The sequence below is a fragment of the Chiloscyllium plagiosum genome, chromosome 29 (assembly GCF_004010195.1).
Source record: "Chiloscyllium plagiosum isolate BGI_BamShark_2017 chromosome 29, ASM401019v2, whole genome shotgun sequence".
Lineage (NCBI taxonomy): Eukaryota > Metazoa > Chordata > Chondrichthyes > Orectolobiformes > Hemiscylliidae > Chiloscyllium > Chiloscyllium plagiosum.
Genome location: NC_057738.1, coordinates 16046664 through 16062793, shown reverse-complemented (window position 1 = coordinate 16062793; position 16130 = coordinate 16046664). Strand labels below are relative to the sequence as shown.

General features: G+C 37.8%; 1 protein-coding gene across 1 annotated transcript in view; it reads right to left on the bottom strand.

Annotated features, from left to right (window-relative positions):
* anln (anillin, actin binding protein) overlaps positions 1-14070 on the bottom strand; it is a 103784-nt gene extending 89714 nt beyond the window's left edge. The window contains exons 1-3 of the mRNA XM_043719199.1: positions 13835-14070; positions 5946-6093; positions 1073-1315 (exon numbers count right to left, since the gene is read on the bottom strand). Coding sequence (XP_043575134.1) covers positions 1073-1315; positions 5946-6093; positions 13835-13852 — 409 coding nt within the window. The 5' untranslated portion in view covers positions 13853-14070. The remainder of the gene's footprint in view (positions 1-1072; positions 1316-5945; positions 6094-13834) is intronic.
* Between the last annotated feature and the right edge of the window lie 2060 nt (positions 14071-16130).

Sequence of the window (16130 nt, the reverse complement as noted above, 5' to 3'; positions counted from 1 at the left end):
TTTCTTCTTCTCTCGTGAATCTGATTCCTGTGAGTGTGGCGTTGATGATCAGGTGTGTTTTTTCTATTTCGGTGTTTTTAATGATTACAAACATGTCATCGACATATTTGACCCAGAGTTTGGGTTGAATTTGTAGTAGGACAGTTTGTTCTAACCTTTGCATAACTGCCTCTGCTATGAGTCCCGAGATTGGTGATCCCATGGGTGTTCCGTTGATTTGTTCGTATATCTGGTTGTTGAATGTGAAGTGTGTTGTGAGGCACTCTGCCTTCTTGTTATCCTTCCCAAAGTGCATCACCTCACATTTAGATGCATTGAACTCCAGTCGCCACCTCTCAGCCCAATTCTGCAGTTTATCCAAGTCCCCCTGCAACCTGTAACATTCTTCCAAACTGTCCAATACTCCACCGACTTTAGTATCATCTGCAAATTTACTAATCCATCCACCAATGCCTGCGTCAAAGTCATTTATAAAAATGACAAACAGCAGTGGTCCCAAAACAGATCCTTGTGGCATACCACTAGTAACCGGACTCCAGGCTGAATATTTTCCATCAACCACCACTCCCTGCCTTCCCTCAGAAAGCCAGTTTCTAATCCAAACTGCTAAAATCACTCTCAATCCCATGCCTCTGCATTTTCTCCAACAGCCTACCATGTGGAACCATATCAAAAGCTTTACTGAAAAGTCCACATATACCACATCAACTGGCCTACCCTCATCTACATGCTTGGTCACCTTCTCAAAAAATTCAATGAAGTTTGAGAGACATGACCTGCCCTTGACAAAACCATGTTGATTATCTGAAATCATATTGTTGCTTGCTTGGTGATTATAAATCCTCTCTTATAATCCTTTCCAAAACCTTCCCTCCAACAGAAGTAAGGCTCACTGGTCTATAATTATTTCTATATTTTGTTTTAATAAGTGAGGCAGCCAGAAGATGATGTGCAACACTGAAGTTGATAACATGCCACTTATTGCTGGAATATTCAGAAAGGGATAGTTGTTCTCCAAAAAAGTAAATCACATTGAAATATATGTGAAATATAAAGTATAATTAGGCCATACCATAACTGTCCCATTGGAGTCGTTGTTCGACCAACGCTTGCATTCGATTCTTCACAGAGGATACTGGAAGTGTATTCTGATTCACACTTTGCTGGTCCTGAACCCCAATTAATGCAACAGGTTGACTAGGAGAATGTTGTACAAGAGGAATTCCCAGCTCTTCATTCTCTGCCTCAGGGATCGGAGTTTCCATTTTATCTGAACAGCGTCGTTTGGATGGAGAAGGCTTGGTTGACACTTTTACTACATTTAAAAAAAACAAAATTAAAAAGGTGAAGAACTCTGCCACTTAAAGGAGAATAAATACCATCAATTGGGAAATGGAACAAGAGGAGAGGATATATATTTAAAATTGAGTTAACTTTTAATCACAAGATTAGATTACAGCCCATAAAGGTGCTATTTGGCCCATTTTGCCTGCAAAAACGGGTTAACTAAGCACCATTTCCTAGTGCCAATCTCCTGCTTTATTGCCAAACTCTTGCACTTTAAAAAAATCAAAATAATCATAATCAGAGATCTCCTGAATGCCTCAATTGAACTCAGTGCTCAAAAACATGCTTGATTCCTGCTTTTCATCCAGAGGCCAATCTTGTTTTTGTGACTTTTCCTTCTAGGATTCTCTCCCTAAACTACTTTACTAGACTGCCTTCTCCCACCTTCAAATTTGCCCAAAGGATTGTCTCACCCTGTGGGAGAGCTGTCCACTTTACCCTCCATGCCATCATACTGCTGTAACCAGTGTCACCTATCCTGATTCCATTTTCCTTTAACACATGCACCTTCACTCATCTGTCCAATTTGGATCATTAAGCATTGACATTGACCTTTAAAGTGAATTCCACATCCTGATAACTCTTGGTTCAAAGAAAATTGTTCCTATTTTCTGTTCTAAATATATTACATTTAATGTTATAGCCATGGTGTCTCACTCTTGATACATCATGGACTGGAAACAGTTTACTTCTATCCATTCTGTTCTGCCTTTTTATCGCTTTAAACTCTTCCAACTTTTTGCTCCAGAAATCTCTATTCTGCTGATATTTCTTGAAAACATCATATTTAAATCTAATATTTAACCACTGATTCATTTTATCTGAAAATATCAGAAAAAGTTAATCAATGGTTAGACATTTAGTTAAATAGTGTATTTAAATGAAATATACATTCTACTATGCTGCAGTACACTGCATCAACATGTTATGCCACTGAGCATCCAGCACATCAGAATTTCCACTTAAGAATGGAAATAAAGACAAGCAGATCATTCAGTCAATTAGCTCAGAGCTTTAGAGGCATAATTTTAGCCGATACATCTGCATGTGGTACAATAGGTTGTATTGTTAAATCCAAAATCACAATTAGGAGTTTTGATGATCACATTGCCTTGGGTTTCTAAGTCCAATATAAACTGGCAACAGTAGTGGTTCAAAACTAAACCCTAGGACTCCTGCAACTTTCCTTCCACCGACTCAACTACTGCAGCGAGTGCAAACTGTTCTTTACTTGTCATTTGATTTCTAATCAACACAAAGTATGTACTCCAATAACCCATTGCATTAGCCTCAAGTAATCATCTTTCATTTAGAACCTGGAAAAATATGTTTCGAAGTCTAAGTACAATATCACAGCTACCACAGCTCACTACTATATCAAAGCTGTGATGGAACTTGTTCAGAGGGGACCTTTTCCCTTCTGAACTAATCTTGGATACTATCCACCAAGTTATACTTGTATTGTTAACCTTTAGGTTTATGACTCAAAACCAGTTTGATTACTTAAGATGGAAGTAAAATAAAACTAACAGTCCTTAAAATTACTAGTGGCTCATTCATCATCCTGTTTAATAAAAAAGGTACTACAAAAACCTATTTTCCCCAACATTGGTAGCTTACCAAATGCCTCAATTTGCCATTAATACATCAATTTCCTTAAGTAATCTGTGACATTTAAAAAAAAACTTCTATTCTTAGCTCTTTCAAGCTTCCTTCTCAGTTGGATCAACATCATTGTTATTTGAGGAGGGTATTAGATTAGATTACTTACAGTATGGACTGACCTGCCCAAGCGCAACCCACCCAGACCCATTCCCCTACATTTACCCCTTCACCTAACACTACGGGCAATTTAGCATGGCCAATTCACCTAACCTACACATTTTTGGACTGTGGGAGGAAACCGGAGCACCCGGAGGAAACCCACGCAGACACGGGGAGAATGTGCAAACTCCACACAGTCGCCTGAGGCAGGAATTGAACCCGGGTCTCTGGCGCTACAAGGCATCAATGCTAACCACTGTGCCACCCACAAATGTTTTCAGGTCTTTTCTTGTGAAATATCCAGAATGTTTATATCTTTGAAGATTCTTATCAGTGACTATCTTCATATGTTATACCTCACCTCGGTGGCTAGACATCACCCTGTGACATATTCTTGCATGTATCTTAAAACACCATTCACTTTTTTCTTACAGGATTTATGGAGGTTATTTTCTCACTAAATCATTTCCGATGTGCTTATTAATTCATTTACAATTTTTTTAAAAAATCTTACTTTGCTTCTTACTTGTCTTGCATGCTCAACATTATATTTTTAACCAACCTGTTCAGTCATGATATCACATACCTCTGGAATTTGAAGCCAGGCCTTCTGGCCCAGAGGTAGAGACATTATCTAATTAATGCACCTCAACAGCCCTAAATTAAAGTGTTCCACCAAGATATTTTAAGCATTTTGTCCAGATATGTTAAGACATATTTCTAGAGTGGGTGACTCTTGAATCCAGGTCTTCTTGCTCAGCAGCAGGGAACAGTATCACTGCACGTCAACAGCCCTCCTTTACAACGTACCTCTTATTCCCTAGCGAAGTATCATTGAACAGCCTGCCTCAATTACACTTGGGTGTAATCATTATACTAGTGCCTTAATTAGATTGTAGCTTAATATTTTCATTAAAATAAAATCATGAAGCTAGTGGACCTGTGCCTCACCACCCACTTCACCTTCAACAACAATCTACAAACAATCCAATGGCACACCCATGGGTTCTCCGCTATCAGGATTCATAGCAGAAGCGGTAATGCAGAGACTTGAACAAGCAGCCCTACCAACCATCAAACCAAAAATCTGGGTCCACCCCATAGATGATACCTTTGTCATCACAAAACGAAACAAAATAGAAGAGACATTTATCATCATAAACACCACCCTCACAGGCATAAGGTAGGAAGAAACCGACAACAAACTCGCATTCCTGGACGCCACAGTCGAAAGAAAGGACAACGGAGAACTACAAACCTGCATATACAGAAAACCGACAAATACTGACCAAATGCTTAACTACATCAGCAACCATCCCAACACACATAAATGAAGCTGTATCAGAACACTATTCCAACGAGCCACCACACACTACAGCACAGACGAACTTCGGAAAACAGAGGAAAACCACCTATACAACGTATTCGAGAAGAACGGATACTCAAAAAATACAGTCCGCAGATTCCTCAAGAACAAACCACGACAAGAAGAACAAACACAGCCAGAAACCCTAACCACCTTACCATAATCAAAGATGTTTCAGAAATGACAGCCAGACTACTAAGACCCCTCGGAATCCTAGTAGCACACAAACCCACCAACACTCTCAAACAAAAACTAACAAACTTAAAAGACCCAGAACAACCCATGGACAAAACCAACGTCATCTACAAAATTCCATGCAAGGACTGCTAAAAACACTACGTAGGACAAGGAAGAAAGCACCACAAACCCCAGGAACCCCATCCAGGACAACCATATAAATAAAAAGCAGGAGACAACAGCTTCACTTCACTGATGATGTTACCTAGCCAGGTAATGAAACGTCTGGATATCAAACCTACAGCTCAGCAAGCAAAGCTACACCCTAAAGAAATAATTTATTATTAAAAATTAATTGATTAGTGTGCAGTACTCAACCTGTGAGTAGCCACAGTTAATATCATCAAAAATGATTTAAAAACTACACAACCATTCACAGGTTTATAACTAATTGTCAAGATGGAAAATCTGTAAGAGCCGAGCTACTTCTGATGGTGCCTCAATTCAACAGGTTCTTAAAAATGTAACCTTTCATCTGCAGAAATGGTGGAAATTCAATGATGACATGGATAATTGGCCAGATCTACTATGCCATGAAACAGCAAAGATCGCAGAAGCTTGAACACAAGAGTTATCGGCATAATTTATAGAGTAATTTGCACTGAACAGACATGCCAAATGTGACCTAACCCCAGTTGCCGGCATTTTGCCCTCTAATGCCTTCCTATTCTACTTAACTTAATGATGTTTTGAGCTGGCTCAGCCAACTTTGTGCTGAATAGACCAATTTTGCTGGAACTCTACCCCAATGTATTTAATTGTTCCTTTATTTAGGTAAAATTAGTCCTTTTAAGATTAAATGGTCAGCCCTTTAGTAAGCCTGAATACCATCTCAGGTTAAATGTCATTCTGTGTTTGCCTTCCTTCACACATCACAACTTCAATTTTAAATCAACATTTTCATAATTACACATATAAATATCAGGTGGAGATTAATATCACCTCAATTCAAATGCATTAAAATTAAGACATCTTTCAGCAGTTTAGGCAAAGGCATGCATATAATTTGGAAAACATCTTCAAATATCACGTTTTAGTTTAGATTTTAAATTTTAGATTTTAAATTTTAGATATATGGCTAGATAAGCGTTCACAAACACCAGGTATGTGGGACACCTAGCTCAATAAAAAATATTATTGCTTCTTCATAATAGAAGATTACTGTTTCTATTCACTTGGGTACTATAGAACATTTTTTGGTCATAAGCAAACACAGTAAGAAATCTTTTACCTTCCTCAGTAACTTCCAATGGTTGATTGCTAGCCTCAGACAAAGGTTCCCTGGATCTTTTTACAATTTGTCGAGCAGCTGCTGTGGGCCTCTCAGCCATCTTCTTCTGCAGATTCTCTCGCCGAGCCCGAGTTCGCTCAAGTAATTTCTAGAATAGGTAACAATTCTTGGTATTGTCCACAGTCTTGTATAAAAATCACAGATTACATAATGTAAACACTGAGCAAAAAATTGCATCACTTCATTCAATTAAAACAATAAGCTTTTATTGAGGAAAGACAAGTGAAGCACAAAAACTGCATTATTTCTAAAGTCAAGATGTGCTAGGCTAAAGCATGAATATGGGTTTGAAAAACGATTTTCAAGCACATCAGGAATTACAAGTATAAAATCACATCATTGGTCAAGTCACTTATTTACTATAGCTTGGTGAGTATTAGTAAATTCTCCAAAAATATAGTAATTTCATTATCGATGTTATTTATATTACAAGTAGTTATATGCTGTGAAAATAAGTGAAAAGTAATCTCAGATGAAAAGGTCATCAAGCTATATTATCATGCCACAGATCTCTAACAAACTGAATAGTTCCTGCATATTTTGCTTTTAAAGTTTAAATTTCCAATATATAAAGTATTTGCTTTTGAAATACAAAAACATATCTGCCTGCCTTCAATGTTGTTTTTATTGTATCATGTTGGCACCAAAACAACAAAAAGGCTAAGTGGCAACAATGGATACATGCACGGTCCAATGAAGGGTATCATCCAGAACTTCCAGCTCCTGTCGATCTGCTAACGCACATCAACTTATATTCATAAAAGCAATTTTGCTTTATCACAAGACGTTTTATTGCAGAAAATAAAACATTCTGTCTCTGAATTTAGAGCAAAACTAGAAAAATTCTGCTAGATTAAAAATGCTGAAAATAAAGTCAAATCAAATCACTTACCAATTTACATCTCAAATTATAGTAATAAAATGAGGGATATGGAAAGGATAATAGTAAAGTTCAAAATAAGACATAAAAACAGTACTTGGCAGCATTTGTTATTTGCCACTCAGGAGGACATGGATGTTTACTGAACATACTTTTAACAGAATGATAGATTAAAAAAAAGACAAATAGTGGTGATAGAGTAGGTTCAGGGACTTGAAATAGAAGATCATCCAGGATCTTACTGAAACTTGGAGTGGAGGTGAATTTAAATTATGGTTACTTTTCTCCATTTAAGCCCAAGACAACAAGATATTGTTTGATTTACACCTTTTCCTTTCTTTAAAATCCCATGAAAGGCAAACCAAAAAGGTGCTCACCAAAACCAAGTTTTTGAGTTCCAATTTCTGAAAATGAACCCACAGCAAAAAGGAGCAAATATGGTGTTTATTAACAATACACAAAATGTGGAGGTGTTGCTTTGCTCCTCCATCCACACATGCACCGGCAGTCAGGTAGTTTTGATTAATCCAAAAGACATTAAATACCATTTCAAGAGAGTCACAGCTGCCCACAGGTGACTAATTGATCACTTCCTCAGAGAGCTGGGCCCAGTAGTTTTCTTTCTTGCAAAACATAGGCTTCTTACCATCTAGCAACTTTTTTTTTAAAACCACAGATGAGGGTCTGAGAAAGACTGCCAATTCAGCCTAGAGTCCTACTCTTCCTCTGGTCATGAAACAACTATCTAAGAAACCCAGGATTGCATACATCAGCAAACTTGAATTTCAGTTGGATAATTTTAAAAAAACAGGTGATATTTCAGGTACTGAGGCCTGAGCTTGGCAGACTAATTGGAAGGCTCTTAAAGCATGGCTTTAAAGCTCCCTGAGATCACAATACAAGGTTCAATGTAGACTATTAGCAACATTTTTTACATAATAGATTTCGGTTTCCCTTTTCCTGAACAGTAGATCTGGATTCATATGCAGTCCAGACCAGATAATAGCAGTTGATTTATTCCTTCACTAAGCAACATTAGTCAGACTGATGGATATTTACAACAAACAATAATGATTTCACAGTCATCAATAGGCTAGCTTTTTATTGAATTCAAATTTCACCATTTGCCAAGGTGGATTCTAATCCATGTGCTCAGAACCACTAGATTACCAGTCCAGTGGCACTACGGTATACAGGTAGGGAGGCAGAGGTAGTGGTAATGTTAGTTGTCATAATATCACATGACCATCTTAAAAGGTATATCATCTAACTGGCTTAGAATCTATTTGATGACAACCTGTTATATTTGAAACTCTTCACGTACTAAAATTGTTTTCGTGTCCTAAATGAAATTTGGAAAATTATAGAAGACCAGCTCAAGGTAAAAATTAACTTCAGGATCAACAGACGGCAATCCCAAGAATCTAATGACGAACTTGTCAGCAAAGAAAAATAGTCAGAGAGGCTCGTTAAATTAGTTAGTTGAATGTTACCGTTTGAGCATTTTATCAACATATCCTATTATTTTCTCCCTCACGTACTTTTTTAATTCGCTTAGTCATTTCCAGTGTGTTAGCAAGCTCCACATTGTCTGCAATATTGGAGTAAAGATGCTTTTCATGAACCTGTAACTAGTTACTAATCCTTTATTAATGACTCTTATATTCTCAAAAGGTACAAAGTATAGGTAAAAACACTTCTGAAACGTCCAAGCTGATATTTGAAACTTTCCAACTGTGCAATTTGGCAGTTAACAATCAGCTGCCTTCATAGAATTTGTATATCTTGAAACACATACCAAGTCTACTAATCAGCACTGCAGCAGAATATTTCGTTAAAGCAGCTGAATCTCATTTCTCAAATATGCACAATTTGGCATGTGACTCAAAGTTCAAATTCTATTGGAGTAACTGATGCACTGCCCCATCAATTCAAACTACTGGGCGACAGAGATGTATGAATTGAAATGTTTCATTTGCAGCAGTGTCTCCTGCCCCTTAAAGATTGAAGTAGTATCTTAGTTTTTAGGTGGCCTTTAATTCACAATTATATATCAAAGATACTATTACTGGAAATACAAGATGTTTTGAAATGAAATTACTGATTCTTTACCCAAAAAGTTTGAACAGAAAGAGGAAAGTGAAAACCAATTATAAAAATTACAACTCACTGATATTACAACATAATCAGGAAAGCCAAAATATAGGTAAACCATGTGGACTACAAGTCTGACCCCTGACTGTAAAAGCAGTCTAAGTATGGCAGGATGATCGTTATAATTGGGCTCAATGCCATTTTGTTAATTAAAAAACGTTAAAATGAACAAATGCTCCCCCTCTATCTGCTGGACTTACATAGAAATCGTAGATTTCAGGTGAAGCCAGAACAGCTTCAGCTAGAATTCATTGAAACAAAGATTGAATAGAAAACAGCAAATTACAGCAGTTGAGCACAACCAGCACTCATTGAACCATGTACATTTTTGGAAGGGAAACAAGAATAAAATTTGATGAGGAGCAGATAAATTAGTACTAAATTTGTGCAGTGGAAATAAAATTAAACCTATTGAATGGTTTACAAGAAGCTTATAGAATATATACATGTAAAGTAGTAAAATATTTCTGTACAAAAGTATCCAGTAATGGCCTGGTCTAAGACAAGGGGAAAACCCTGCTAGATACAGTCCTATAATTGCAAAAACACTGACCAGAGGTATTTCTCAAAGCCTAACATATTTACTTATCAGAAAGTATATCTATTCTGTTCATCTGGACAATGAAACTCTCAGGAAACAAAAACTTTACAGTGCTATCAACAGCCAGTTTACAAGAAATAGCAAGGGATGGAAATAATAGGAAATAAGATATGCTTTGATATAACATATGGTCAGGTCTCAATCTAAATTCAGGGTAGATTAAAAAGTAATATATTTAATCTACTAGAGTTAAAGGGTTCTTGGTTTTTAGAGTTAACTTTAGATTAAAAATATTCAACAGAGGCAGGGAGATGAAAGAATAATAATGATCATTCTGCAGGAATGGATATATAGCATTCCAGGACAGATATTACGTTATATATTTTTCTCCCAAATACTTGTTAAATTATTACTTTTTTTAAAAGTGTTGTGTATAAAACCACAAATAAGTTTCATCAAGAATTCAATACTGCAAAAGGCATGTAAAACGTCCATACTTTTCTTATGATTGTTGTATGTTTTTCAAGTACATTTTTGTTTTTTCTCAATTGGGTTGTACCCGTGGAAAGTATTTTGAGCTGTTTATCACTGGGTTACAAGTGGCAGGAGTAATCTGAAGTTAAAAAGGAGATAATTCATAGTTAACACCTAGGCAACTTTTCTTTATAGACAGCAATAAAGAAGCAGGACTGGGCCATTCAGCCCTCAAACCTGCTCAGCCATTCAAGATTGTGGCTGATCACCTACTTCAATACTATTTTCCCAAATTATCCCCATATCCCTTGATGTCATTTCTAACTAGAATTCCATTAATCTTAGTCTTGAAATTTATTGATCAGAGCTTCCACTGCACTCCGGTTAGATAATTCCAATGATTCACCATCATCTGAGTGAAGAAATCCCTCCTCACCTCAGGCCTAAATGGTTTCCCCTTTTTACTGCAGACTCAAAGTTAGAGAAACATCCTTTCTGCATTTACCTTTTTAAAATATTCATTCCCAGAATGTAAGTATCGCTGCTGAGACTGATTATTGACCATCCCCAATTACCCTTGGGAAAGTGGTGGTGAGTTGCTTTCTTGCACCACTGCAGTCAGTTAGGAGGTGCTATTACCCTGCCCATGACTTCAAAACATCGAGAGCCAAAAATGTATGCGATACATGAGAAGCATTCACAACAACATTCTATAGCATTACTGAAGCAAAATAACTTTGCTCTGTACTCAAATCCTCTTGCTATCAAAGACAACATAGTTTTAAGCTTTCTAATTGTTTACTGCATTGTATATTACCTTTCAGTAATTTAAGAAGAAGGATGTTCAAGTCCTTTTAGACATGATCACTTTCCAGTCCCTTATCATTTAAGAAATAACCTGCACCTCAGGTTGTCATCAACGGATGACCTCACATGTATTCATATTCATATTCCATCTTCCATGTGTCCCATCACTCACACAGGCTGTTGAAATCCTCTTGAAGCCTCTGGTTTATCCTTACAATATACATTCCCACTTAGTTGCATGTCATCTGCAAACTTGGAAGTACTTGGTCCCAGCATCCAAACTATTGATAATAGCTTGTGAATAGCTGGAACTCAAGCCTTGACCCTTATTGTACCCCACTAGTAACAGCCTGCTAATCTAACCACTGGTACCAAAGCACTAAGCCTCGAAACAAATACTGGAACACGACTCTCAAGAGGAAAATAGTTATTAGTTTAAAGTTGCAAACTGGTTCTGTTTCCCCCATTCTAATTTTGAGGAAACTTGTCAGTTTTGCTTCTCCTTTACATCACACAAAATTTGAAAATTATGAAGACTTAAAGTGGAACATTTTATGATTTCAGCAGAAAGCTCTACCTCCAACAAAAATATTTTTTCTTCAGAAGTAATGAGCCAAACATATATTTATATGTCATGCCGCAACGTAGTCAAAATGACAGGTACATTTTCTTAACTATTCCTCAAAATTAAGTTTCACTGTAGATACAGCTACAGATGAGAAACTTCACATGTTTCTAGGTGTTTAAGTTTAAAACATTACAAACTTTGAGACCAATTGTTTAGATGTGCTAACATAAATGCATAGCAAACAAGGTTTTAATTTGTTGCTTTACATCAGAATTGTAGATTTTATTGCTACATACAGTAAACTCAAGTTGAAAGAATTGCCGTAGGGTTAGCATTTAATTGAAAAAAATGTTTCATTAAAACAGTGATGTGCATACCCCTGCATTACATTTTTATTATGTCATGTATGTTTTTGCATTGATTATGTGAACCTCTTGCTCAAAATGAAATATTTGATCAACCTGTACACTCCTTTTCCCATAGCTGCCAATTAATAAAATGGTTGTTGTATTGCAAATCATTGTTGTACAAATAAAATAAATAAAGGAAACAAAAAATTTAACTGAAAATACTATGGCTGATTTGCTTTTTCTATTTTGTTTAGAAAACATTTGGAAGAGTAAATATAGCCAGAGTAGAGTCAAATGTCTATTGTCAAAATTGATTGAAGCACTTTTCTACCTTTTCAGATATCTGTATTTTAGTTTTTAATTGCTCTAATACATGCCACATGTCTAGCAGTAAATTAAAAACTGATATGCTATCAGATTGGCAATCAAATAAACTGTTTATGTTCAAACTAGCTTCTCTTTCCTACAGTATCAGTAAGTCAGTTAAAAAATTGTAATGTAGAATAGCCTCAATAATTTTTTTTGTTTTAAATTACCTCTTCTGGATAAGATCCCAGTCATACACAGACACAAGGCATTACTGAAGTTTCTGTTTGATCCAAAGTATAAACCAAATTGTGATCCCATATTTACCCTCTATCCATGTAAGGAAATTATGACAATTTCACAAGCAGCTACTTACTATACAGCACATCAGCTGATCAGTTGCAAAGTCAAGTTTAAGTTTTTTTTCATTTCTATGAAGCTTTAAACAAATTAATACTTTTAGTTTACGGAATTAAAAGATGTTGTCTCCAAGTCCTAATTAGAAATAGTCACGCATTCATAAAGGTACTCTATTCCTACTGATTTTATCTGAATAGTTCCTTATTTCTTTTCTGCATTATAAAAAGGCGGGCACAGATTGGAGTTGGAAGAATGTGAACTCAGTGGAAAGCATTCCAAACAGATTACGTATAAACTCAAGTAGCATTTCAAATAGAGGAGGTTTAGAAGAATAACAAATAAGGAAGTTCAGAACAATTACAGCAAATGTTAGAAACTGGCAGCTCAGTCAGCATCTGCGATAAGAGAAAAACAGGATTAAGGGTGTTCAGTTCTGATTACTGGTACAGCTAATCATCAAAGGCAACTCACTCGTCCAAGTTACAAAGGAGCAACGTTGCCAAGCAATAATCACTCCCTCTGATACTACATACGAAAATCAGTTCTCCTATGACACGATGGTTTGTTCTTGTACAACCCCGCGTTATAGAAAATCGCGCTTTAGAAACAGTGCTTGAAGTGTTGGTGTTGGAATCGCGTTTCGTACTGTAGAAGCAATGCCAATTCGTCAATCGCGTTACATTGGTTTCTTGTTGACGAAACGCGCGTTGTAACAGAGCGAGCAGGTATCACATAATTCTGAAATGTGCCACGTATCATTCTTAAAGCCTTTCAAAACAAGCGAATAGGGGAGAAAGTTGAAGCAAAATTAACGAAAACAAAATTGAGTTGACATAACTGTCTCGCCCACTGGGCTTACTGGTTTATCTTAAAACCAAGAGAAAGTTTGCTTTTACTGTTTGGTTCATAGGACAAATTCCTTTTGAGAGGGTAAAGGATACCATCCTGCATAATTCAAAGATAACAATTTTGATTTAACAAAAAAATGCTGGAAATAAAACTCAGCAACTCAGCGTTTATTAATTTCAACTGTGTTAACGTTTTAGGACTCTTGACCCCTCATCAGAAAATTTGGGGGGTGGGGGGTGTGGAGAGAGTCCTCGCCCGTAATTTTTTACACGTAACCAAAAACACAAGTGGCAGCGTGGAAACAACGTGCAGCGAGTTATGACGGAAAGTCGCTCTTTGGATGCTGAGCCTTGGAAGATCAGGGAGCAGGGTACAGCAGCAACAGCTGAACCTCGATGAATAACAGATCTGACATGATTAGGGTGACCTGGACAACTTGCACACACTACTCATGGTCTCGTTCTCCCCTGAATTGCAACCGCCGAAACTCCCCGTTTCGACAACCTAGCCTCCTGACACGGGGGACACGGAGCCCCTTACCTCAGTGAACGGGTCCATGCTTTCCGAGTGACACGCCAGCCAAATCAGCCCGTGTCAAACAACCTGCTTCCTCAAGCTCTTCTCGTGCTGCTGCCTCCACGATCTCGAACTGCGCCCAACTGCATTCAAAATTTCAAATTCGGCGCCTCCAACGGTACAGGCTAGGATCGCGAGACTGGAGGAAATGGGATGAGGCCGTGTGGCAACGGTCAGGCTGGACGTCACTTGACGAACAATAATAGAAACCAATTGAAAATGGCAAACGACACAGCACGCATCTTGATGAACAGACCAAGTAACCAATCAAATATCAGGAGCTGCCCTTTCCCCTCCTCCACCCGGAAATGTTTCGGACAAGGCGGGCTCAGAGCTAATGGATTGTCTTATCAGTGTCAAAGAAGAAAATTTTCACGTCCACCGCACTCTGACTTTTGTTCGCAATCTTCTCGTTAGGTTTCCAAATATTAACGCTGTGTATTTTTTTGTGGGATGCTGCGATTTGGAGGGGTTGGGGTGCATGTTTCTTTTTTGGTCTGCAATATGGTGTAGATTGTGTGTTTCCATTCCCACCCTTCATTATTGAGGTGAGAGTCTGTCTGTAAATGGCTGGTCGGTGTTTTCCAAAAATCTGATTCGTTCATAAAATTTGTAGAAGTACGTTGCAAAACTTCTAGACTTGAAAATTACAGAAACTGTAAAAAATTGGCTTCAGACAGCACATCCAACTGTTCGGTGTTTCAATGTGAATGTAATCATTTTAATGTGTATTTCGTGTCAAGGCATATTACCTGCCGGAGTACAATACGTTTCAAATTGAAAATCACTGAAAGCGCAATAGAAAAACTTTTCTCCCTGCACAATGTTCTGTTCAGGGATACTTCAAAACACTTGGAATGTACATTGTAAAATCAGGAGTATTCAATTTCAGACATACAATTTAAGGGATTCTACAAATGTTAGCACCTTGGTGTGAAATGGTTTTAAAACCCTAGACAGTGACCTTTCCCAATTGTGCCTCAGTTTTGGCTGCCCCAAATTTTAGTCATTCCTCAGCATGTTGCTGGACCTCAATGTGCTAGTTTGCAACATTTGGCAAAGGATAACCCTTTATATCGTAAGACCAATAAGTTTCAGGCTGACAAAGGCCCTTCTTATCAGATAAATTCCTTTATGCCTTGACTTTTGCCCCTCTGCATGCAGCTTTGGGGTAGCTGTCATGAGGAAAAAAATGTTGCCCAGGTCTTCATCAAATGTGCCTTTGTAAAGGAAGAATCGCGATATAGTCATTGAGATGTATAGCACGGACACAGACCCTTCAGTCTAACGTAGAGCCATAGAGATGTACAGCATAGAAACAGACCCTTCAGTCCAACTTGTCCATGCCAACCAGATACTCCAATCCAATCAAGTCTCACCTGCCAGCACCCGGCCCATATCCCTCCAAACCTTCCTATTCATATACCCATCCAACTGCCTCTTAAATATTGCAACTGTACCAGCCTCCACCACTTTCTCTGGCAGCTCATTCCATACACATACCACCCTCTGCATGAAAAAGTTGCCTCGTAGGTCTCTTTTATATCTTTCCGCTCTCACCCTAAACCTATACCCTCTAGTTCTGGACTCCCCGACCTCCTAGGGAAAAGACTTTGCCTATTTACCCAATCCATGTCCCTCATAATTTTGCAAACCTCTATAAGGTCACCCCTCAGCCTCCGACGCTCCAGGGAAAACAGTCCCAGCCTGTCCAGTCTCTCCCTATAGCTCAAATCCTTTAACCCTGACAACATCCTTGTAAATCTTGTCTGAACCCTTTCAAGTTTCACAACATCTTTCCAATAGGAAGGTTACCAGAATTGCATGCAATCTGCCAACAGTGGCCTAACCAATGTCCTGTTCAGCCGCAACATGACCTCCCAACTCCTGTACTCAATACTCTGACCAATATAAGAAAGCATACCAAAAGCCTTCTTCACTATCCTATCTACCTGTGACTCTACTTTCAAGGAGCTATAAACCTGCACTCCAAGGTCTCTTTGTTCAACAACACTCCCTAGGACCTTACCATTAAGTGTATAAGTCCTGCTAAGATTTGCTTTCCCAAAATGCAGCACCTTGCATTTATCTGAATTAAACTCCTTTTGCCACTTCTCAGCCCATTGGCCCATCTGGTCAAGATCCTGTTGTAATCTGAAATAACCTTCTTCGCTGTCCATTACACCTCCAATTTTGGTATCATCTGCAAACTTACTAACTGTACCTCTTATGCTCGCATCCAAATCATTTATGTAAATGA